Source organism: Natator depressus, chromosome 3 (assembly GCF_965152275.1).
Source record: "Natator depressus isolate rNatDep1 chromosome 3, rNatDep2.hap1, whole genome shotgun sequence".
Lineage (NCBI taxonomy): Eukaryota > Metazoa > Chordata > Testudines > Cheloniidae > Natator > Natator depressus.
The window spans coordinates 84,514,562-84,540,450 of record NC_134236.1 but is presented as its reverse complement, the minus strand read 5'-3'; the positions used below and the strand labels follow the sequence as shown (position 1 = coordinate 84,540,450).

The window sequence follows — 25,889 nt, the reverse complement described above, 5'->3', positions numbered from 1 at the left end:
CCCTAGATTTGACCCCGGTCACCCAGGGAGAGGATGATCTACTACCGGCTGGCCTCGAGCTGGGCAACCTCACCCCAGCCCTCCTTTCCCCATGCTCCCTCCCCCTAATTGCCTTCCCGGGCAAGCACCCTGCAGAAGGTGGTCCACCACCTGATGCCATGGCCGCCAAGACCACCACGGAGCCAGCACCTAGTATTACTGGGAGCCCCCTCCCTTACCCCTTAACCCTTGACTCTGCTCAGGAGGCACCTTCCTTCAGCTACTTGCCTCCTGAATCCTAGAGCCTTACCTCTGCCCCTGCCCCCACCCCTGTCCCCGCCCAGTTTACCTCCTCCTGCAATGCTATTGCCGCCCCTGGGGTCGTTTTTTTCCCGACTTTTGCAGATTCCCCCCAGGGAGCAGTTTTTGCACTTTCTAGTCGCGACCCATTAGGAGTTGCAATCTTTCCCCCGCCATCCCCTTCCACCCCAAGGCGCGAAATGGATTTAATAACCCCAGCCTGTCAGACGCCCCGTCGGTGGTCCGCACCCTGCCTACCCGCCTTAGCAGACCACGAGGCTGTATTAAGAGCCCCACCAGGGAATACCCCGGGAAACCGTAACCCCCCCCCCCCCCATGAGCTGCAGCATGCACTACGGAAGTTCTTAGAACACACCCGTGGTGCCCGCAATAGGGTACAGCTAGCTCTTCAGCTATGGGGGGACTTTGATCAAATTTTTCAGGCCACAGGGGCCCTTATAAAGGAGGGCAGAGGGCAAGGAAGGCGCGGTGCTGCGGCCTACGAGCGGGCCTGCGGCTTCCGAAACAATCTACTCATCTACGGGATGGGTCATGGGTTGCTACGCAACCCGCTGGGGGCCACGAACACCCCCGCCAATGAGAAACCCCCACCCTCCCAGCCCTCCGCATGATGCCTCTTATTATTGCAACCTTGAATACCAGGGGCTGTAGGATGGCTCTCCGCAGGTCCCAGGTGCTCTCTTACCTTTGGGAAGAGGGGTACTCTATAGTTTTCCTGCAAGAGACCCATACGGACCCGACCGTCGAGGACAGGTGGCGGCTGGAGTGGGGGGACGAGGTCTACTTTAGCCACTTCACGACTTGGCAAGCTGGAGTGGCGACCCTGTTCTCCCCCACCCTACGGCCCAAGGTGCTAGGGGTCACTGAGGTCGTGCCGGGCCACCTGCTGCACCTTCGAGTCCATATGGAGGGGCTCGTGGTCAATCTTGTTAATATCTATGCCCCGCAAACGAGCCCAAAGTGGCCACAATTCTACCAGCGGGTGTCCGACTTTCTCAGCACCCTAGATTCGCACGAGTGCCTGGTCTTGGGAGGGGACTTTAACACCACCCTCAGGGAACAGGACCGCTCAGGGGCCGAGCCGAGCCCAGCCGCCACGAATATTCTCCAAGGAATAGTCGAACATCACTCCCTAGTGGACGTCTGGCGTGACCATCACCCAGATGACACCTCCACGTTCACTTTTGTCCGGGTGGAGGTGGAGGCCCATCGGTCACACCACTCTCGGTTGGACCGTATTTACTTATCCCGTTTCCATCTTTCACAGGCTCACTCCTCCACCGTTCGGCCGGCCCCTTTTTCTGACCATCATTTAGTTACTATAACGGTCTCCCTCCGTGCAGAGAGACTGGGGCCGGCCTATTGGCACTTTTACAACAGCCTGTTGGAGGACGAGAGTTTCGTGACGTCCTTCCGGGAGTTTTGGCTGGCCTGGCGAGAGCAGTGGCGTGCCTTTCCCTTGGTGCGGCGATGGGGCACCAGCCGACGGAGAAATGCGGCGATAGAGCAGTTGGAACGGGAGGTCTTAGAGATGGAGAGGCGCCTGGCCGCCAACCCCGAGGACCCGTCCCTCTGCGGAGCGTGCCGGGAGAAGCGGGAGGAGCTTCGGGCCCTCGAGGACCACCGGTCCCGAGGTGCCTTCATCCGGTCCCGCATCCGCCTCCTTCGGGAGATGGACCGCGGCTCCCGCTTCTTCTATGCCCTGGAGAAAACGAGGGGGGCCAAGAAACACGTCACCTGCCTTCTAGCGGAAGACGGCACCCCCCTCATGGATCCGGAGGAGATGTGTGGGAGGGCCCGCGACTTCTACACAAGCCTTTTCTCCCCGGATCCGACCGATCCTGGCGCTTGCGGGGTGCTCTGGGAGGAACTCCCCACGGTCAGCGTGGGCGACCGAGACCGGCTAGAGCTGCCTCTCACCCTGGCCGAGTTCTCGGAAGCCCTCCGCCGCATGCCCACCAATAAATCTCCGGGCATGGACGGGCTGACCGTGGAGTTTTACCGCGCGTTCTGGGACATCCTCGGCCCAGACCTAGTCACTGTCTGGGCTGAGTCCTTGCAGGGCGGGATCCTCCCTCTGTCATGCAGGCGAGCGGTGCTCGCCTTGCTGCCGAAGAAGGGGGACCTCCGCGATTTACGAAACTGGCGTCCCGTCTCACTCCTTAGCACGGATTACAAAATCGTAGCGAAAGCAATTTCGCTGTGGCTAGGGTCCGTGATGGCGGACGTGATCCACCCAGACCAGACCTATACTGTCCCAGGTCGCAGCATTTTTGACAACCTATTTCTAGTCCGAGACCTTTTGGAACTCGGGCGGAGAGATGGTCTGTCGTTCGCCCTCCTGTCCCTTGATCAGGAGAAGGCGTTCGACAGAGTAGACCATGGGTACCTCCTGAGCACTCTGCAGGCGTTTGGATTCGGACCTCAGTTTGTGAGTTTTCTCCGGGTGCTGTATGCCTCCGCGGAGTGTTTGGTTAGGCTCAACTGGACCCTGACCGAACCGGTCAGCTTCGGGCGAGGAGTGCAACAGGGGTGCCCCCTCTCAGGCCAGCTGTACGCTCTTGCGATCGAGCCTTTCCTCTGTCTCCTCCGCAGGAGGTTGACAGGGTTGGTGCTGCGGGAGCCAGAGCTGCGGCTGGTCCTGTCGGCGTACGCTGATGACGTACTTCTCGTGGTCCAGGACCCGGGCGACCTGGCGCGAGTGGAGGCATGCCAGGCCATCTATTCGGAAGCCTCCTCCACCCGAGTCAACTGGGTCAAGAGCTCTGGCTTGGCGGTGGGGGACTGGCGGCAGGTAAGCTCCCTCCCACCCGCGCTTCAGACCATCCGGTGGAGCGCAGGTCCTCTGCTCTATCTTGGTGTTTACCTTTTCGCCACGCACCCTTCCCCGCCGGAGAACTGGCAAAATTTAGAGGGCGGGGTGATAGAGCAGATCCGGAAATGGACGAGGCTACTCCGATGTCTCTCCCTCCGAGGGAGAGCACTGGTGCTTAACCAACTAGTCCTGTCCACGCTCTGGTACCGGCTCAACACCCTGGCCCCGGGTTTCCTGACCCACCTCCGGAGATTGATTCTAGAGTTCTTTTGGTCAGGAATGCACTGGGCCCCTGTCGGAGTTCTTCATTTACCCCTGAAGGAAGGAGGGCAGGGCCTGAAGTGTCTGTACACTCAGGTCCGTGTTTTCCGCCTCCAGGCCCTGCAGAGGCTCCTTTACAGTGCAGGTAGTTCGACGTGGAGCATATTGGCGCACGCCTTCCTGCGCCGCTTCCAAGGGCTCCGATATGACCGGCAGCTCTTTTATTTTTGTCCGAGAGGTTTTCCGCGAGACCTCTCCGGGCTGCCGGTCTTCTACCAGGACCTCCTCCGGACCTGGAAACTGTTTCTAATGACCAGGTCCATGGCGGCCACCGTGGGAGCAGATCTCCTCACGGAGCCCCTGCTACACAACCCCCAACTCCGTGTGCAGGTGGCGGAGTCCCACTCGGTGCGCCAGAGGTTGGTCCTGGCGGAAGTCACGAGGGTCGGAGACCTCCTGGACTACGACCGGAGAGACTGGCTGGATCCCCTGACGCTCGCTCGGCGCATGGGGCTCTCCAGCCCTCGTACTCCCCGGCGCGTACTTCAGGAGGTGAAGGCCGCCTTGACCCCCGCTGCTCGGGCTTATGTCAACCGAGCCTTGCGCGAGGGCGCACCCCGCCCATCCTCTACCCCAGGCCCGCCGGACCTTTCCATTGGGCCCCTACCCTGCCGATCCCGACAAACCCCTCACCCTTTCACTGCGAGCCGGCTGCATGAACTGCAGCCGGTCAGTTTTCAACTTGCACCACGGAAATATTTATATACACTCACGCTTCACACCCTTCACGCCCACACCCTGGTGTCCTGCCCCGACACAAAGTGGCGGGACCTCCTGCCACCTCTGGAGGGTGAGCAACCTCGGTGGGCCAGCCTGTACTCCACCTTGGTCCCGAGGCCCGTCGGGGACATCAGTTGGCGGCTCCTTCACGGAGCTGTGAGCACGGGCGTGTTTTTGACACTGTTTACCCCCATCCCGGATACTTGCCCTTTTTGTAATGTGAGGGAAACCCTGGCGCATGTATATTTAGAGTGTGCCAGATTGCAGCCCCTTTTCCGGCTCCTCACAAATATTCTATTGCGCTTTTGGCTCCATTTCTCCCCTCACCTCTTTATCTATACACTCCCCATCCATGGCCCCACAAAATCGCGGGATCTCCTGGTTAACCTCCTCCTAGCCTTGGCTAAAACAGCCATTTTTAAAACCAGAGAGAGGAGGTTGGCCCATGAAACGTCCTGCGATTGTAGGGCCTTTTTCCGATCCTCAGTACATTCACATATCTGGGCGGAGTTCCTCTGGGCGGCGTCCACCGACTCTCTTGACGCCTTCGAGGAGCGGTGGGTGCTGTCCGGGGTTCTCTGCTCGGTGACCCCGTCCGGTTCCCTCCGTCTGACCCTTTGATTGAGGGGAAGAGCGAGAGACGCCAGCCCCAGCCGTTGGTGCTGTGGATACCATCATTACTGTCATCTAGGAGTCATCTATAATACATGGGTGTCTACCCCCCCACCCCCAAACCGCCCACCCCGCAGCCGTGTCCATCTTGCCGGGCACTCTCAGGAGAGGGATAATCGGTGACACTGGGCGCGGCACTAGGTAACTCAGGAGGGTGGAAGACCACGAGTGTCGAGGAAGCCCCCCCACTCTGGGCCCAGGCTAGCCTGAACACTTCTCCCTCCTGAAAGCTGCTGTGTTATACCTTCTGTTTGCGTTGTTTTGTTGCAAAGTTTGTTTGTTTTCTTTGGTAATTTCTTGCAAGAGTCACATAATAAAATTTTTTTCTGTTTCAAAAAAAAAACAAAAAAAAACTTCCCTGTTACCTTACCCAGGGAAAAGGGACCTACTTAGCCTGCTCTCCTGCTGCTGCCCTCTGGCCTGGGCTTTCCTTGCTTTTTGCCCCTGCTTTCGGCTTCCCCCCCGAGCGGGCCAGATGCTCTCCCCCGTTTCTTTTCTTTTTGTTGTTTTTTTTTCTTTTTCTGCTGTTGCTAGAGTGCTGGCCGGAGGCTGGCCGGCTGTTAGCCCCCCCCCGCCCCGCCCCGCCCGCCCTTGGATGCTGCTGCCGCTCCAGCTGAAACCCCCCCCGAGAGAGGGGGGGCCTGCCGGCCCGCTCCCCAGAGGGGGGAAGTGGAGGGACCCAGCCGCTTGCTGTTTGTCTGCGGACCCGTCTCCGGCTGAGAGAATTTCTTATTATCCATTCCGGCATCCCTAGAATGTTTGCAGCTGCGACCCGGAACAGACAGAGAAAAAGCCATCTACCAGAGGAACACCGCCCGGGGAATCTACAAATCGCCGTGGAGGGGGCCTAAGACTGAGTAACTTTCGAACTGTGCTCTCATGTGCAGGGAGGCCTTGACTGTGTCTTAACTGTGTTTGTAGGGACACAGGGGGTGTGGCACGGAGCTGCCCCCCGATCCATCTGTGTCCTCCCAACCCCCATGCTACCATCTTCACAACTGCCTCCTCCACCATCTCTGCTGGCTGTCTAACATCTGCCTCTGGACTCAGCTGCTCACCCTGATTCCACCGTGTGGGCCAGAAGCACCAGCCAACCAAAAAGGACTCTCCGGACAAGCATACGGTGGTTCATGTGCCCCACCCCCCTGAATTGTCCACCCCACAGCTTGTCCCTTTCTACCTGACCCCAACTCCTGTCAATCACCTGCCACTGTCCCCGCTGGGGCATCAGCAATGGAGGGCACTGGGGTGACCTCCACTGCTGCCATGCCCATCGCCTCCCCAGACTCTAGGGAAGCCCCCCAAGCCGGCGGGAAAGGCGAGGGCAAGAAGAAGGGGAAAGGCCCCGCTAAAACCACCAGGCCCTCCGTGGCAGGGGCCACCCCCACTGCTGCGGCCCCGCCACCAACCACGGCATCCTCCCCCGCTGCCCCCTCCACCAGCTCTGCGGGTGTCCCTCCCTCAGCCCCCAGGATGTATGCCCGGGCGGCGGCAGCCCCCCCGCCTGCTGCCTCGTCATCTCTCCCACCCACCGCCTCCACCACCATCAATAGCGGCCGGGGCCCCTTTCCCACCATGACAAGGAAGCACGGAGTCTGATGCCTCCTGGTGCCCGCCTCGCCCCACGTGGAGACCTACGTGTGGGTGTTGGCGAGGGTGGTGGGGCCCTCAGCCATTGTGGCGGCCTCCAAAATGTACGGGAAGGTCGTCTTCTTCTTAGCATCGGAGCCTGCCACCCAGGAAGCAGTGGAGAGGGGCCTGGTGCTGGGGGGGGTGTGTTTGTCCCCCTAGAGCCGCTAGAGGACCTGGGCCTCCGCCTGGTCCTGACTTCTGTCCCTCCTTTTCTCCCCAATGCTGTCCTGTTACCCGCCCTCTCCACCCTGGGGAAACCTGTTTCTGTCATCAGCCCTCTCCCGTTGGGCTGCAAGGACCCCACCCTCCGTCACATCTTTTCCTTCCGCCAGCAAGTGCAGCTTCTATTGCCGTCGGCGGCGCGTGATGGAGAGGCGCTTGAGGGGTCCTTCCTAGTCCCCCACCAGGGGGCCCGTTACCGGGTATATTTCTCCACAGGGGAAGCCTGGTGCTACCTCTGCCGGGCGGCAGGGCATGTCCGGAGGGACTGCCCGTTAGCCCGGCAAGGAGGGGCACCTGGGATCCCCGAGACCTGGCAGGACATCGGCCCCGTCATTGCCGACGCCCCTGGCCACCCGATACCCAAACCCGCCCCCCCTCCTCTTCGGACCACCACTTCTCCCACTCAGGCCCGAGGGGCACCTCCCCTACAATGCCCAGACGAGCGGGAGAGCCCCACCCTCGCTGCTGACAATCTGGCGGGGCCTATGGAGGAGGGTGTGGCAGAGATACCACCGGTCATGGGAGAGAGCCTGCCCCAGGGAGAATCCTCCCTCCCTTATGCCACCCCACCACCCCCTCCAAGCCCCTGAGCCATCGCCTTTACCCCCGATACGACCCCTGCTAACCAGCCCCCAGATGATGCCATGGAGGGCTGGGCCCTAGTCCAGGGGAAGCGAGGCAAGCAGAAGGCTCGAGCTCCGCCTCATCTACCCGAGGCGGAGGCCCCCCCGGAAGACCAGGAAGGGGGGCACCGATGCCGAACCTTCCGCTTTGCCCACAAGTGTGTCCCATCCACCGGTGTCAGCCGGGAAAGACGTGGTAGCACCGGAAAATAGTGTCTCCCCTCCACGGGAGACCCTCCCCTCGGAGACCCTCGAAGAAGCTTCTTCTGTCCTGACACTGCCCGAAGCCCCCGTGAACCCCGAGGCAACCGTCGTGGCGGGTGCCAGCGGGGAGAACCCCGGGGCGACGGAAAGTGTCCTCTCCTCCATGTTCGAGGATATCGAGGCCCTAGATCTGACCCCGGTCGCCCAGGGGGAGGACAACCTTTTCCCAGCAAGCCTCGATTTGAGCGACCTCACTCCACCCCTCTTTTCCCCATGGTCCCTCCCCCTAACTGCTGCTTCTGCTCCCACCTCCGAGGAGCCCCTGGACTCCTCCATCGACCCGGCCGCTGATGGCACCCCGCTGACGACCACCGAGCCTGCTCAGGTGACAGCCGGCACCACGCGACCGGGACACGAGCCGCCAAGGGCACCTCCCGTTGGTGCGAAGCAATTGATTTCCTTCCCGGGCGGGGGCCCAACAGAAGATAATCCACCTCCTGATGCTGTAGCCGCTAAATCCACCATGGAGCCCTCGCCCGGTATCACTGAGAGCTCCCTCCCCACCCCCTTAACCCTTGAGCCTGATCAGGAGGCACCACCATCCAGCTGCTCACCTCCCAAAACCCAGAACCTCGCCTCTGCCCCTACCCCTATCCAGTCTACCTCCTGCGATGTTATCGCTGCCCCCGGGCTGTCTCCTTCCCTTTTCCAATCGATGACCCCCAGGGAGCGGCCTTTGCATTCTCCTGTCCCGACCCATTAGGGGCTGCTATTTTCCCTCCACTGCGCCCTATCGCCCCAGGCCTTGAGGCGGGCCTAGAAGCTCCAGCCCATCAGGCACCCTGTCGGGGGTCCGCACCCTGCTTGCCCGTTTTAGTGGGCCACGGGGCTGCACCAAGGGCCCCGCTGGGGAACAACTGGGAAACCGTAACCCCACTCCTCCATGAGCTGCGAGGAGAGCTGCGGAAGTTTTTAGGGGATGTCCGTGGCTCCCACAACAAGGTACAGCTTGCTCTCCAGCGATGGGGGGATTTTTTTCAAATCCTCTGGGCCACAAGGGCCCTCATGGGGGAAGGTAAAGGGACGGGGAAGCAGGATGCTGTGGCCTACTGGCGGGTCCGCATCTTCTGTGACCAATTACTCACCTACGGGATGGGTCAAGGACTGTTGCACGGCCCGCTGGGGGATGCAAGCGTCCCTGCCAGTGAGGATCCCCCCGGCCTTCCCCATGACACCTCTCACCATCGCAACGTTGAACACCCGGGGTTGTAGGATGGCTCTCCGCAGGTCCCAGGTGCTCTCCTTCCTTCGGGAGGGAGGGTACTCTGATTTTCCTGCAGGAGACCCATACAGATCCGACCGCCGAAGATAGTTCGCGGCTGGAGTGGGGGGACAGGGTCTACTTTAGTCATGCCACGATTCGGCAGGCTGGAGTAGCGACCCTGTTCTCCCCCGACCTACGGCCCAAGGTGCTAGGGGTCGCCGAGGCCGTGCAGGGTCGCCTGCTGCATCTCCGGGTCCGTATAGAGGGGCTCGTGGTTAACCTCGTTAACGTCTGTGCCCCGACATCGGGCTCGGAGCGGCTGCAATTCTATCAGCAGGCATCCGCCTTCCTTGGCACCTTAGATTCTCACGAGTGCCTGGTCCTGGGAGGGGATTTTAATACCACCCTCGAGGAACGAGACTGCTTGGGGACTGAGCAGTGCCCGGCCGCCGCGGACACCCTCCGGGAGATAGTTGAACATCACTCCCTAGTGGACATCTGGCACGACCACCACCCGGATGACACTTCCACGTTCACCTTTGTCCGGGTGGAAACCCATCGGTCGAGCCACTCCCGGTTGGACCGCATTTATCTATCACGCTTCCATCTCTCACGAGCCCACTCCTTCAGCATTCGGCTGGCCCCATTTACTGACCATCACCTAGCCACCGTGACAGCCTCCCTCTGTGCGGAGAGGCCGGGTCCGGCCTATTGGCATTTTAACAACAGCCTGTTGGAGGATGAGGGCTTCGTGACGTCCTTCTGGGAATTCTGGCTGGCCTGGCGAGGGCAGCGGTGTGCCTTTCCCTCGGCGCGGCGATGGTGGGACCTGGGGAAGGTGCGCGCCCAGCTTTTCTTCCGCAACTACACCCAGGGCACCAGCCGACGGAGAAATGCGGCGATAGAGCAGTTGGAACAGGAGGTCTTAGAGCTGGAGAGGTGTCTGGCCGCCAGCCCCGAAGACCCCCTCCTCTGCGGAGCGTGCCGGGAGAAGCGGGGGGAGCTCCGGGCCCTCAAGGACCATCGGGCCTGGGGCGCCTTTGTTCGATCCCGCATCCGCCTCCTTCGGGAGATGGATCACGGCTCCCACTTCTTCTATGCCCTGGAGAAAATGAGGGGGGCCAAGGAACACGTCACCTGCCTCCTGGCAGAAGACGGCACCCCCCTCACGGAACCAGCAGAGATGTGCAGGAGGGCCCGAGCCTTCTACACAAGTCTTTTCTCCCCGGATCCGACCGACCCTAGCGCTTGCAGAGTGCTTTAGGAGGAGCTCCCTACGGTCAACGCGAGCGACCGAGACTGGCTAGAGTTGCTTCTCACTATGGCCGAGTTCTCAGAAGCCCTCCATCGTATGCCCACCAATAAGTCTCCAGGCATGGACGGGCTGACCGTGGAGTTCTTCCGCGTGTTTTGGGACATCCTCGGCCCAGACCTAGTCACTGTCTGGGCCGAGTCTCTGCAGAGCGGGTTCCTCCCTCTCTCGTGCAGGCGAGCTGTGCTCGCCTTCTTGCCAAAGAAGGGGGACCTCTGCGATTTACGAGATTGGCGTCCCATTTCACTCCTTAGGACAGACTACAAAATCATAGCGAAAGCAATCTCGCTGCAGCTAGGGTCTGTGCTGGCGGACGTGATCCACCCAGACCAGACCTACACCGTCCCAGACCGCAGTATCTTTGATAACCTGTTTCTGGTTTGGGACCTCTTGGAACTCTGGCGTAGAGACGGTCTGTCGTTCGCCCTCCTGTCCCTAGATCAGGAGAAGGCGTTCGATAGGGTGGACCACGGGTACCTGCTGAGCACTTTACAGGCGTTTGGCTTCGGACCCCAGTTTGTGGGTTTTCTCCGGGTGCTGTACGTTTCCGCAGAGTGTCTGGTTAAGCTCAACTGGACCCTGACCGAACCGGTCAGCTTCGGCGAGGAGTACAGCAGGGGTGCCCCCTCTCAGGCCAGCTGTACGCTCTGGCAATCGAGCCCTTCCTCTGTCTCCTCCGCAGGAGGTTGAAAGGGTTGGTGCTGCGGGAGCCGGAGCTGCGGCTGGTCCTGTTGGCGTATGCTGATGACGTGCTCCTCGTGGTCCAGGAGCTGGGCGACTTGGCGCGGGTGGAGGCTTGCCAGGCCATCTATTCGGCAGCCTCCTCCGCCTGGGTCAACTGGGTCAAGAGCTCTGGCTTGGCAGTAGGAGACTGGCGGCAGGCGAGTTTCCTCTCACCCGCGCTTCAGACCATCCAGTGGAGCGTGGGTCCACTGCTCTACCTCGGCGTTTACCTTTCTGCCACGCATCCCTTTCCGCCAGAGAACTGGGAAAATTTAGAGGGCGGGGTGATAGAGCGGCTCCGGAAATGGGCGGGACTACTCTGATGTCTCTCCCTCCAAGGGAGAGTGCTTGTGCTTAATCAACTAGTCCTGTCAATGCTCTGGTACCGGCTCAACACCCTGGTCCCAGCCCCAGGTTTCCTGACCAACCTCCGGACATCGATTCTGGGGTTCTTTTGGTCAGAAATGCACTGGGCCCCTGTAGGGGTTCTTCATCTACCCCTGAAGGAAGGAGGACAGGGCCTGAAGTGTCTACACACTCAGGTCCATGTCTTCTGCCTCCAGGCCCTACAGAGGCTCCTCTATGGTGCGGGCAGTTCGGCATGGAGCACACTGGCGCATGCCATCCTGCGCCGCATCCGAGGGCTCCGATATGACCGGCAGCTCTTTTATCTCTGTCCAGGAGGTCTTCCGCGAGACCTCTCCGGACTGCCGGTCTTCTACCAGGACCTCCTCTGGACTTGGAAACTGTTTTTAATGACCAGATCCGTGGCGGCCACCGAGGGGGTAGATCTCCTCGCGGAGCCCCTGCTACACAGCCCCCAGCTCCATGTGCAGGCGGCAGAGTCCCGCTCGGTGCGCCAGAGCTTGATCCTGGCAGAAGTCACGAGAGTCGGAGACCTCCTGGACTACGACCGGGGAGACTGGCTGGATCCCCTGATGCTCGCCCGGCGCATGGGGCTCTCCAGACCTTGTACCCCCCCCCGGCGCGTACTTCAGGAGGTGAAGGCCACTTTGCCGCCCGCTGCTCGAGCTTACCTCGACCGGGTCCTGCTCGAGGGCACACCCCGCCCACCCTCTACCCCAGGCCCGCCAGACTTTTTAATTGGACCCCTGGCCCGCAGATCCAATCGACCCCCCCCCCCACCCCTTCACTGCGAGCTGGCTGCATGAACTGCAGCCAGTACGTTTCCAAACTGTGCGAAGGAAACATCTATACGCTCTCGTGCTCCACACCCTTCACGCCCTCACCCTAGTGTCCCGCCCCAACACAAAGTGGCGAGACCTTCTGCCACCTTTGGAGGGTGAGCAGCCCCAGTGGGCCAGCCTATATTCCATCTTGGTTCCAAGGCCCGTCGGGGACATCGGTTGGCAGCTCCTTCACGGAGCTGTGAGCACGGGCAGGTACTTGGCGCGGTTCACCCCCATCCCAGATACTTGTCCCTTTTGTGGTGTGAGGAAAACCCTGGCGCACGTATATTTGGAGTGCGCCAGGCTGCAGCCCCTGTTCCGGCTCCTCACAAATCTCCTATTACGTTTTTGGTTGCATTTTTCCCCTCACCTTTTTATTTATGCACTCCCCATCCGTGGCCTCACAAAGTCACGGGGTCTCCTAGTTAACCTCCTCCTGGCCCTGGCTAAAATGGCCATCTATAAAACCAGAGAGAGGAGGTTGGCCGATGGAGTTTCCTGTGACTGTGGGGCTGTTTTCCGATCCTCGATCCGTTCACGTATCCAGGCGGAGTTCCTCTGGGCAGCGTCCACCAACTCCCTTGATGCTTTTGAGGAGCGGTGGGCGCTGTCCGAGGTTCTCTGCTCGGTGTCCCTGTCTAGGTCCCTTTGTCTGACCCTTTGATTGGGGGAGAGAGTAAGGGACCCCAGCCCCAGCCATTGCTGCTGCAGACACCACCACCCTAGAGGGGTCCTTTCACACGGGGGTGCACGTGCCCCCCCCCGGATTTTCCACCCCACAGCCTGTCCCTCTTGTTGGGTGCTTTCAGAGGAGGGAATTGTTGGTGACACTCGGGCGTGGCGCCAGGTAACTCGAGGGGGTGGAAGACCACGAGAGTCGATGAAGCCCCCTCGCTCTGGGCCACCAGGAAACTCGGAAGGGTGGAAGACCACGGGAGTCAAGGAAGCCCCCCGCTCTGGGCCCGGGCAAGCTTGAATACTTCCCTCCCCTGAAGCTAATGAGAAAACAATTGTGATTGGTTGCTGTGTTACACATTGCATATGCTGCTGTTTTTACTTTGTAAGTGTGTTATGCAAATAAAAACATCTTTTGCTTCAAAAAAAAAAATTACTCTCCTGTAGCCATCTGGCCCGACCCTGTCACAATATGTTTATGTAGTACTGCAATAAAAGAACAGACGACAGATAAGTATGAAACAACTAATCAATGTTAGCTAATAGGCAGCTAACCAGTAAACAGCATCCTTAAGGAGCACAGTTTAATGTAACCTCTCTTCCTTAAATATTTAAAAAAAAAGTGTTGAAAGTATTTGTAGTGGTCCACAAATAACCCTATAATGATTATGTTTCTGATCAGAAAATTATATCAATCATTTATATATGTGGTAATGTCACAGTAAAAACAACATGGGATTGGTTTAGTCTTTTGTAAGAAGTAACACTTCCCTGACCTTCCCACTCCCCCTGCACATTCTGTGTCCGAGTGTGGGTTGCACTCCTCCTACCCTCCTTCTTGCCCCCCATCCTCCTGCAACTCCTAAATCTGCCTCTTGCTCCCTACAGTGCCCTGTTCCTGCTCATTCTCCCCATCGACTTTTCACATGGTCTCTGCTGCTTCGCATCATCCCTGTGCTCAGTCTAGCCCTCTGAACCACAGAGTGGCAGCTGTTTTGCCTGTGGGCATGGCCTCAGTCTTACTGAAAACAGTGGGAAGTGGAAGCCACCTTTATTAAGTATTATTGTAGCTGTGTTGGTTCCAGGATATGAGAGAGATACGTTGATGAGGTAATATCTTTTATTGGACCACAGGGGAGGAGGAAAAGGGTATAGGGAGGTGAAGCCAAGAACATTAAACTGTGATGAGGATGGGTTGGAAAAGCCAGAGACATCAAGGACTCAGGCTTTGGGAGGAGGCAGGCAGGGGAAGAAGGGTCTGTAACCACTAGCACACACTCACCTCAGAATCTACAATAGAACTCTGGATTCCTTAGTCTGAACATTCCTCTGCTTGGTGAAAGAGACCTGAAGAAGAGCTCTGTGGAGCTTAGAAGCTTGTCTCTTTCACCAACAGACGTTGAACCAATGAAAGATATTTCCTCAACCACCTTGTCTCTCAACTTTATTATGGCAGCCTCATTTACATATGCAGATAGACTGTAGGGAAATGACAGCCATCTTGCTGATTTCAGCCCTATTGACAGTAATAGGTGATGGTGGCCATTTTGAATAAGGGAGTTGGCAGCCTCTCATTATGTTTTCATGAGACAGGTAAAAAAACACCCTAGATCATTAGAGTCTTGATAACATCACAAGAGCTGGCAATACTTCAGACGGTCCTGCATTGGATGAACAGATAGTTTTTCTGCATGTGATGCATTTAAACATCAGGTTTAAATGGTGGTAGAGTATTTGCAGTGAAGGGATCTTTATCCTGGAGTTTTCTCCCACATTCATCTGACAGAACTCAAGATGACCTTCATCTCATGCTGAGGAGCCTCTATCTATGTTCTTTGGCTTTTTCTGGGGTGGAAAATTGCATGAGTATGAATAGCTGGACCTGGAGCTCTTACCACAGGATTCTCTACTAACTTGGCCCTATGGCATTGATATAAAATCCTGTAATAGCAGATGTGTCAGCCCCAGCTCCCCTCAGTTCCTGTGTCCTTGTTCAAAATATAGGAGCTTTGAAAGCAAGCAGTAATAGAGGAAAGCTGATAGCTGATCTGTGAATTAAATATATTCAAAGAGATCTAGCTACCGATATCTATGGTAACCTAATTGTTTGGACCAGAGGTATCCTTTTTTAAATCATGCTCCACCTTAGCATTTTTTTTACTTTGAGGCACCCCCACAGTAACCTCTTACTACAGCAAGAAGGATACTGCCTCCTAGCATTGCTAATGCATTTGTTCTGGAGATACCAGGGTAACCTTCTGAAACCTTTATGCTGAAATTTTCCCAATTAATATTAAGTTGCTAAAGATAAGGGTACAAAAAAACCCAGCTTAGTTTTCAGGTTCGAGCCTCTAGTCAATTACAGAAACTTTATTTAATAGAAACACCACTAGATGATGCTTTGAATTATCAAACCAAACTTTATTCAAAAGAAAAATAATTAAGAAAACAGGCATGCAATTACCACTGACACTAAACTACAATTATATTTCACTCAAAGATGGAATGGTGTATCAATGGGTGATTAGTCCACTTACAACAGAATGAAGTGCAACCTTATAATCCTGGAACCTAACAGTACCCTTTTGATGTTAATTGGAGCTCTCCCCAAATTAACAAAACTACTCCTTGTGTAATCCTTTATAATAATAATTAACTGCCTCTTACCATTATGATATTTCTGCCAGCTTCTTATTAGTTCTTTACATTGGTGCAGATGTTGCTTTAAATAATATGCAATGTCCTTTCCATACTATCAATATAAGTAGTATTTTAATAAAACAAACTCACAATTCTCAAAAACACATATTAAAAACCTTTCTCAAACCAGTTACAACCAAAACATAGCCACAACCTACTTTAGGTCATGTCTTGCTAACTTCTATTTTCCTGTCTTACTGTCTTCAACTTATCTAGTTTTTATCTAACTTTTGCTCACACTAGCAAACTCAATTTCCCATACTTTTCTACAGTTAGGCTAACTTTAGGCCAAAGCCTAATTTCTACTTAACATTTTTTGTAGGCTACACCTAGCAAATTACTCAAAATGCAAGTCAAATGATACCGTTAAAACACTCCTAACCTGTATTACTGCTGCCAATGTCATTTGATGTTTAGATGGCATTGTTTGCTCAGATCAGAGGTGCCAGAAGGACTGCAAAAATGAAGGGGAGGGGTCAAGCACCAGCTCACAATGTCACTCACTCAAATTTAGACAGCTCACTGTGCCTACCTGAAAAGTTTGATGCGCCCCCCAGTTGAGAACTTCTGGTTTAGTCAGATTCTGTTCAAGGGCATTCTTCCAACTGTTTGGTTGAGAAGCTCTGGTGTCTCCAGGCTTTGAAACAGGGGCTTGAAATTTGGCACAGGGGGTCTGTGGTGCCAGGGATATGCCTTTAGTGATCCCCATGGAAAACTGCCCAAATTTGGTCAAGTTATGAGCCCCTAAAATTCAAAGTTTGTGTAGGCTCAGTAGAGATTTGTTCGAGTTTGATTCAGAAGTTTTCATCTGTACTGAACCTGTGCCATCCCAGGGCTGCAGGGTCTGAAGCAGGACTTTCCTTGCAGTTGCTTCTGCTAGCAACCAGAGGCTGCTGAGGTGCCAAACACAGGAACTGGAAGCAGGAAGACTCTCTCTCTCCTGTACTCTTAATCTTAATGCTCTCCTTCTACTGCCCAGGCAGTGAGAAGGGTGAGGAGAAAGCAACATAACTGGAATGCTGAATAGAGAGGAGCTAAGTCTAGAGGGTAGCGAAGGAGGAGACTGGAACTAAGAGCCAGTGGGGGGGACTGGAACATGGAGACACGGGGCGGGAGGAAGGGCATATAGAGATGAGGAGCCAAGGAAGAGCCAAGAAGGGAAACTATGATGAGGATGGCCATCAAGGACTCAGGATTCAGGAGACGAGCAGGGAAAGGCGGATCTGTAACCACTAGAGCACACTCACCTCGGAACCTACAATAGAACCTGGAATTCCATAGTTCTCTGCTGTCAGCAAATAGCTTTGAATCCTGCTGACAAAATGTGTGCCTCATCCTCATTAGTTACTCTGTTAGTTCAAGTGGCACATGTCTGTGTTGTGGAGCTAAAGTTTCTAACCTTGTTAATGAACTATGTGGGAGTCATTATGGTTCCATATGATGGAATATTTTTTCCATTTTTTTAAATGTAGGAAATTACATACACAAAAACAATTACATACACAAAAGAATAATAAGGTTGCAAAGTCAAGCACTCAAAAGTTAGGAAATGCCAGAATTAAGACTGACCATTTTTAATTGCACGATCACATACTATTTTTTCCCCATTCAGGGCACAGGATGGATGGTGTTCAGAGAATTAATCAGGGTTAAGTAGTTAATGAGGCTGTTGTCTGTATAACACCTGCTTCACTTGTTGCAGAAGTTAGAAAGTGCTTAGCAAGTGAGGCAAGAGATTGTAGGAAGAGGAAATATGGTCTTGTAGTTTAGTCAGTTGAATACCACCCTGCAGCTTCCTCCTCCTCCTTAACGCTGCCTGGGTCTAGCTGGGGGGCATTGAGAGAAACAAAAAATAAATAGTGTCCCTACTCTCCGTTTAGGTGCCCAGCACCACAATGGCCTACAACAGGTGGTAGTCACAATAGCAGGTTAGCTCCCTACAGCCCTGGATGGCATGCCCATCAGATAGAATCTTTGGAGAATTTAGCTGCCAAAACCTTAAAAAGTTGGTACTGAGCATGTATAGACTGAGCAATAGAAGGCACATCAGACACTTAGCTGACCCCTTTCAGGTTCTTACTTCAAAGCATGGAGGCACTAGAGCATCTCAACATGAAGGTTGTAAGAACTTTATCAGCATGGTTGGAACATCTTTTTTCCCTCATCTCGTTCTCAAATATAGCTGAACCATTTTTTTAAATACTTTCCCCAAAAATGCAGAATGAGGCAGATATCCAGCATAGAAAATTGCAGCCTGAATTGTTACACTTCTTCAAAGTTATAAGCAACTGAAAACAGGGTCTTAAAACAGTAAATGTTGAGCAAATTTAACTTTACATGATACTTCCAGCTCCACTCTTAATAAATACAGAGGGATAAATCCTGAAGTTCATACTCATTTTTATTTAGACATGTTGATTCAATGAGAGTTTTGGACTGAGTAAGGATAACCTATGGAATTCAGGATTTGGTCCCAAATTAATAAGATTTTGGTTCTTATTAGTATGTCACAAAAGGTGAGATCCACTGTGAGATGCTTGGATGAGAGGCGTTACAGAAATTCAAAGTATTGTTATTTTATTAAGTCTTTTTTTCACTAATAGGAAGAGAAGGTTGCCAAAAGAAGGGCAGAACTTTTAGCAGAGCAAGCCAAAAAGAAAAGGGAGGTAAGAATAATATAATGGAAAGAAATTTAAAAATGGAAATAGTTGATTTGGTCTGTATTAGGAATATCTAAAATGTCTATGATCATAATATCTAAGTGTTATTTAGAGTGACATGCAGTAGCAGTACTATAACTGAAGTTGTGAGAAACTTTTGTCATAAATATAAAGGGAAGGGTAAACACCTTTAAAATCCCTCCTGGCCAGAGGAAAAACCCTTTCACCTGTAAAGGGTTAAGAAGCTAGGATAACCTCGCTGTCACTTGACCACAATGACCAAAGCTGGAGGGGGGGAGAAACAAAGGGTCTGGGCCTGTCTGTGTGATGCTTTTGCCGGGGACAGAACAGGAATGGAGTCTTAGAACTTAGTAAGTAATCTAGCTAGATATGTGTTAGATTCTGTTTGTTTAAATGGCTGAGAAAATAAGCTGTGCTGAATGGAATGGATATTCCTGTCTTTGTGTCTTTTTGTAACTTAAGGTTTTGAATAGAGGGATTCTCTATGTTTTGAATCTAATTACCCTGTAAGGTATTTACCATCCTAATTTTACAGAGGTGATTACTTTTTCTTCTATTAAAATTCTTCTTTTAAGAAACTGAATGCTTTTTCATTGTTCTTAAGATCCAAAGGTTTGGGTCTGTGGTCATCTATGCAAATTCATGAGGATTTTTATCAAACCTTCCCCAGGAAGGGGGGTGCAAGGTTTTGGTGAGGATTTTGGGGGAAAGATGTTTCCAAATGGGCTCTTTCCTAATAAAATAATGCCGGTTAGACATTTGGTGGTGGCAGCAAAAGTCCAAGGGCAAAAGGTAAAATAGTTTGTACCTTGGGGAAGTTTTGACCTAAGCTGGTAAAAGTAAGCTTAGGAGGTTTTCCATGCAGGTCCCCACATCTATATCCTAGAGTGGGGAAGGAACCTTGACACCTTTCTTTTTCCATTATAATTTAATCAGATATTTAAGGCATTTTACTATTGATTGGGAACAAAGCTACATATTGGAGACTGTCCACAGAATATTTGTAACTGTGTTTTAAATTATTTGTAAACATGAACTTCTATTCGGCAAGGTACTTAAGCGACATGCCTATCTTTGAGCACGTGAATAGTCCCCTTAACTTCAGGTGAGGCACATTTTAAGCATCTTGTTGAATTGAGGCCATGGTTACTCTGAAACATGAAGTTATAATGGTTTATGCCCATACTCAACACAGTTACAAAATGTACTAGAACTGTATTCAAACTCTTTTCCTCCTCATGGGTATTCTCAGTATGGTGTCAGCTAACAAGTTTGTTTATAACAAAACCCTGTCAAACTGCAAATACCAAAACATGCTAACTACAGTGCATTAGAAAACAGTAATTAAAACACATTTATTTTATGTCAGCAGAATTGCACTCTACAACTGCATTCAAGCCATCTGTGTTTTCTGTGTTTTCTTTCCAAATATTAATCTAAAAGTTACTTATTTAGATTTTTAATTAAGACTTCCATTTTCCAAAAAACAAATTGGAGTTTATTTTAGTTGTTCAGTTCATGTCATTGTTTATAAAAGTCATTATTAAAGGCATTTATGGTATTCTTCAGAAATTTGTTTTTTTCAACATTCCCAACTGTGCGCCCAGATTCAGTGAACTTCTTCCCACTGCCAAAATAACTAGTTACAATGATAAACAATGACAAGTGGCAAGGAGATGTGGAAGGGTGTAAAAATACTTAAGTTTTTGGTTTTTATTAAATATTTTCTGATAAGTCTGCACTTTGATTTCAGCAGCTTTTATAGATAAATACTGTATCTGGTTAAACCAGAAGCTTTATTTGAAGCTCAATTACTGTAAGTTGGTTAACATTTATGAAGAAAAATTTGAATTTGACTCAAAAAAAATCAATCATAACAAAACATGAACTATCGCTGAAAATAAGTCTTCCTCAGAAGCAAACTTTTTAAACTTCTCTATTTAAGCTGGTATGTCTTAGTGAAATAGTGTACTCTTTCCCCATCTCTGAAAACCATCTTTGCAAATTATTTATAAGCTGAAACGGTGGACAAAAAAGGGGAAAGTGTGTGAGAGAAAATATTAGTTTCTTTCTTCTGAACTTCTGTACAGTAGGCATGAAACAGCTGAACATTTTATACTTTAGGCGGCAGCATATAGGGAAGAGGAGGAGGCTAGTGACGAAGAGGATGAAGATGAAGAAGAAGATATTGAAATGATTCTTGAAGAAGAGTTCCCAAAAGAGGAAGAGGTAGATGAGGAGGAGGAAGAGGAGGAGGCTGATGCTGCTGAACGCATGAAAAATGAAATTACAGAAAAGTATGAAACAGATAGTAATAATTTACAAGCAGTACAGGTACTTTCTTCATTATCTACTTTATCAAATAACTTGGCATGAGGCAAGAAGTGCTTCCAGTTTTATAGCTGATTTAATTTAGTTGTCAGATTTCAAAGTTATAGTATTTGAGATCTTTATTTCCTTTTTCTGAGCTAATTAATGCAGGAGGACAGACTAGATAATCATAATGGCCCCTTCTGGCTGTCACATCTATGACTGAAATTTCTGAGATCCTCATTCAGGCAAAATTCCTATTGAGCAAAATCCTGAAGTTCTTCTAAAGTTTTCACTAAATCTCATTACAGGCAATGGAAATTTTGTCTCCAGAAAGATGAACGGGGAAAAAGCGGGGGGGAAGTGCAAGTGTTCCAGGGGGACCATGCTGAGATTGCTCAATCAGATTGCCCTGCAAAGAATAGGGCAGATGATCCCCAAAACTGGTGGTTATTCTAATACTTAGAGTCACCAAGCCAGCAACAAAACAGCTGCTACAATACCTTACTGGTTACCCAGAAGCTAAAAACACAGTTTCCTTGAAACAATCCAGCCTTGGGCTCCCACCCAGACAGCCAAATCAAATATGATGAGGATTACTGAAATTTTTGTTCATCATATAAAAAGTTCTACCAATCCCAAAGGATCAGACACAGTACCCTTCAGGTTAATGAATATTTTAGATCTTACCCAAATACACACAGCCAATTTTTATTAACTGAACTAAAATTGATTTAAAATGAAAAGAGAGAGTATAGGTTAAAAGATCATTATACATACAGCTATGAATAAAGTTCTTAGGTTTCAAAGTTGAGATGGTGAGCTTTAGAGTTGCAAAAAGTTCTTTCAGAATTAGTTCCATAGGTCCAATGTCCAATATCAAGGCAATCCAGACTGGAGCTGGAGACCTCAATCTTGCGACTCAGACTTCCCCTGATTAAGCTGAAGCAGATCTGAGATAACAGGATCAGGGCCCAAGAGTTCCTTTTATAGTTCTCTGGCAGCCTCTGTCTTGACAGTAGGTGAAGCATTGTGGCTTTGAAATAGATCTCCTATGTCCTAAGCATCACTGGTAATTAGCTACATGGATTAGCATAAGGCAACTTCTCATTTCCCATCATTTACAGGTAGATTACTACAGACTTCAAAGAGAAAGAAAAACAATGATATTACTACATTCACAGTTAATCTAAAAGTTAACATCTCCTTTCGATCTCTGAATTAACAGAATACATCAACAGACAGGAACCTGTTACATTGTCAATCTCTAACAATATATATGTAAACACATACAAAACGTAATCATTATCTACAGCTATGTCTCTAAATGTTCAATCTGGGTCAATTAGCCTGCTAGTTGTGTAACCCTTTCTGGCTGTCTGTCACAGCTCTTTTAAAATCTGCAGAATAGTTTCAACTGGATTTCACATTTTATTCATCAGTGACTGAAACAGCCCCTGACACCAATTAAATTTTCAAAAAACAATTTATTTTCTACAAATATTAGTATTTAAATATATTTTTATTCCCAGATCGGGTCTTTTGCCCATTACAAAGTTGAGTGCTTCCTAGCACAAAATTCTAATTCTAAGCTTTACCATTAAGTGACACCTACTGCCACTGTAACTATGTTGACATCCTCAGGCTTCAATTACTTTTTTACCAATTAATGGATTAGGAGTCTGAATAATCTCCTAACACTCCTTGCATTTCAGGGAGGATTGAGTTGGGGAGAAAGGCCATTGTTTTACACCCAGAGATACACACTTCCGTTAATTTGTGGGGAGACTAACTTTAAAGTGAAGTTCTAAACTGAAAAGTGGCTATGTAAAAATGTCATTTTCTTACTCCGCTGAACTGCTTCCTGCAGTGTAACCCTAGTCATGTCTCCTTGCTTTAATGACAAAGATAATTTTCTATTGCTGTTACTCTTTGTCATGGTTATGGGGTTGATTGCAACTCTGCTCCCTTTCTGAGTGTAAGATAACTTTGCAGGATGACAGTTAAAAAAACATTATTCTTGTAAAAAAATATGATACCAAATCAGAGAGAGACAATCAAAATTGAACCTTTTAATGCCTTTTATGCAGTGACATGTTTAGACTCCTTCAAGTACATTAAAGGGTCCAGGTGTAACTAATGGAATACTGCATGTTTTTTGAAGGTAGTATTTTTACAGATCCACATTCCTCTTCCATTCTCACCACTGAAGTTTAGGAGTACATTATTTGTTTTATTAGTATCTTGGTGACTAAGTTGGTCAAAAAGAAACAAGTAGATGAGAATGTTGGTAATTATTGTCTCAAGAGGTGCATAGGCATCAGTTACTGGAGAGGTGGTTTCTGTTTTAGTATTTTGTGCTGCATAGCACCCTGCCTATGATGGGTTGAAGCAAAGACTCCAGAATATAGATCTACATAAATAGTAAATTTAAGAGCCACAATTACAGGTTAGTATTTTCCTCTTACTGTATCTAACTCTCATTTTAACTTATTCAAAATTTATTTTCCCATTATTACTGATACCCAAGAAATTTTGTCTAAACAGCAGGTTTATTTATTAATAAATAATTTATTCTTCCTATCTTCTTCATTCGTTATTGCCACCACTGGGTATTGTGGCATCTCAGTCAATTATGCAATAGTAAATTTTGATATCAAAACACTGGATAGCAGCCTCTCTAAAAGGATCAGACAGATGGAAGAGATTAATTAGAAAACAGACAATTTTTATATTGTAATTAAGTGGCTGAGCTGTAATATGTGAGCAGAGGATGGTGCAATGAATCTGCTGAGGCTCTTTTGACCCCGCACTGGAATGCAATTGGGCAGCCAGGAGGAGCAGGTCCCCTGTTATTTGGGAGGACAGTGGGCAGCTCAGGTTAGGGTTCTGGAGTTCCCTGTGTAAAACTGATAGGATTCATGTATAGTGTAGATAGGAACATGTTCATAGTCTCCTGCCCCCCCATCCCTCCAGGCTCTGTCCTGCCCCCTCCTGCCTGTCCCCCCCAGGCCCGTTCTCCATCCCAGGTGCCTGCTGGTGGCACAGGAGTCCTGCAGCCCTTGCATCAGTGGGGTCGTTCCTGGCATTTGGGGCGGCGGCTCCCTGCAGGCAAAGGCTGCCGTCTGCCCAACTCCCCACCGCGGGATGTGAGCACCCCCGAGCGGCGGAGGCCGGACAGCCCCACAGTGCAGGAGTAGGAGAGACTGGGGTCACCCCAGCATGCCCAAGGCAGCCCCCAGCCATGGCACCAGCCGGCCCTGCCCTGCTCCTGGGTCAGAGGAGGCTGCTGCCACCAGGGGTCTGGCTCCCCGGCCCTATGCGGCACCCAGTCACACGGTGCCTGATCTCCCTGCCCAGCGCAGCCGGTCGCGCTTCCTGGGCCAGGCAGGAAGCAGCATGGAGCTTGGCAGCGGCTCCTGAGCAAGGCAGCATCGTATCGGCCTCTGCGTTGCTTCCTCTGGGCCCAAAATACTCCAAAGGGGACAGAGAGAAAGCAGGTTCATAGCCCGTTCCCCAGGCACTGGCCAGCAAACCTTTCTGGGTGCATGGAGATGGGAGAAGAAGGGGAACATAGTGCATTGAGAGGCAGACCCCTCCTAGAGTCCTACACCATGCACCCTCCCTAGTGCTGCGAGTCGGGGCCCCCTTGGCCTGGGGGGCTGCCCCAGCCGAGCCCCAGCCTGGGTGGGACTTTCTGGGGCGGTGACTGCCTACCCAACTGCCCGCCCCCGTCCCCTGACCACCCCCCAGAACCTCTGCCCCCTCCAACAGCTCCCTGCACCTTATCCAACCCCTCCTCCCAGCCCCTGCCCGGCCCCCTTACCATGCTGCTCAAAGCGGCAGGAGCTGCAGAGCTGCCCAAGGGCGGTCCAGAGCGCTGGCGGCGCGGCACGCTACGCTGAGGCTCCGTGAGAGGGGGAGGGGCCGGGGGAGACTCTGAAGCCGGGAGCTCAGGGAGTCCTAACAACCGGTTCTAAAGCTGCTTCTAAATTTAACAACCGGTTTGCGCGAATGAGCTCCAGCTCACCAGTGGCCACAAGTTATCAAAATGGACCAGGAGGGACTGGGGAACAATTTTTTATGCATAGATAATAGCTAAATAAGCAATGGGGGTCAGGTAAAATAGAAAAAAAATATGACATTTCTCTGATTTTGATAAGAGACTTTTTAAAAGTTTACCTAAATAGAGTTAAAGTCTTCAAAGTTAATGGAAATTATAGTTTTCTGATTTTATTTTAACATAGTGTAATACTGTAATACAAATGTTAATAATGAAAACAGAGGGGTCAGATCTTCAGCTGAAGTCAATGGAGGTACATTGATTTACACCAGCAGAGGATTTAGTCTAAAGATCACTAATAGTTAATGGCAGTTATTATTCATATCACCCTTTATTACAACATTTGATCATGTTTATGATTTTTGTCATACATTATTCTTTCATTATTCAGGAAGAACTTGAAAGGTTGCTGATATCACAAATCACCATCAATGGAGGGCGAAAACCTCACATTGTACGTTACCAATTGTATAGCAAGTTGAAGCATCTAGTAGAAAATCGAGAAAGCATTTTTGAGAAATGTTACCCAATAAGTTTGCCACTTGCACGCAAGATGTTGGTTCTCTCTTATAAACATCCCAGTTCTTTTGGTCAATGGGACCCAATCAAGGTAATGTAATTAAATGGCTGAGGTATAATTTCAGGAAGTAATACTTGCTTGTCTTCTTTATGCCCATATAATTAAGATAAAATATTATGAAAAGCACATCACTGAATATTTTCAATAATGAGCACATACTATTAATAACAAGAATTGGTCAGTTTAGTGTTGTGTTTTAAGCACTGATTAATGATATTTTGTAAGATTTGTGGGAGCATTGAGCAGATGGAGGTTTGTGAACTAGTACAATCAAAGGTGGAGCTGAGCAAGAAAGAAATGTATGATACTTAGGACCCAGCAAATATAGGATAGCAAACAGGAAGTTCCTACAGCCTTGCAGGAGCAGTAGAGACAAGTAAAAGGGTTTTGGAGTTATGGGTGATTAACACAAAGTTATGGTGGGTAATCTGGATGTAATTTTGCTGGAATGCTAGAAGTGCATCTTGGTTTTGTGAGTGAGTAAAAAACGAGGAGCAGAGCTAAGCTAAGAAAAGCCCAATGAACAGGAAACAACAATAACAAAGAAATTCCTGAAGACGGAAGAGTAGAAAGATACAGTTGGAGGAGTGACAGCTTTGCAAGTGAGAAGAGATTCTTACATATCTGAGTTGCCAAAAGTAAATCTAAGAGAGAGCATGTCAGGAAGAGAACAATTTAACACTTGACACAGGTTCAAAAATTCTGTTAGCAGAAAGAAGCAGGTACCAGACTGTCTTTAGATGGAATCAAGATGGTGTTTTGTCAATGCTGTAGGATGCATGAAGTAGAAGATGATGACAATTATGGAGGAGAAAATAGGAATGCTTTAGGATCAGATAGAGATGAGTACAATTAAGGAAGCCAAAGTCTTCATAGATCAGA

The 25,889-nt window shown here is 50.5% G+C and overlaps 1 protein-coding gene across 1 annotated transcript in view; it reads left to right on the top strand.

Moving 5' to 3' along the window:
* Positions 1-25,889, top strand: part of AK9 (adenylate kinase 9) — a 228,501-nt gene that overhangs the window by 153,184 nt on the left and 49,428 nt on the right. Inside the window, exons 28-30 of the mRNA XM_074948221.1 lie at positions 17,977-18,039; positions 20,179-20,388; positions 24,819-25,037. Coding sequence (XP_074804322.1) covers positions 17,977-18,039; positions 20,179-20,388; positions 24,819-25,037 — 492 coding nt within the window. The remainder of the gene's footprint in view (positions 1-17,976; positions 18,040-20,178; positions 20,389-24,818; positions 25,038-25,889) is intronic.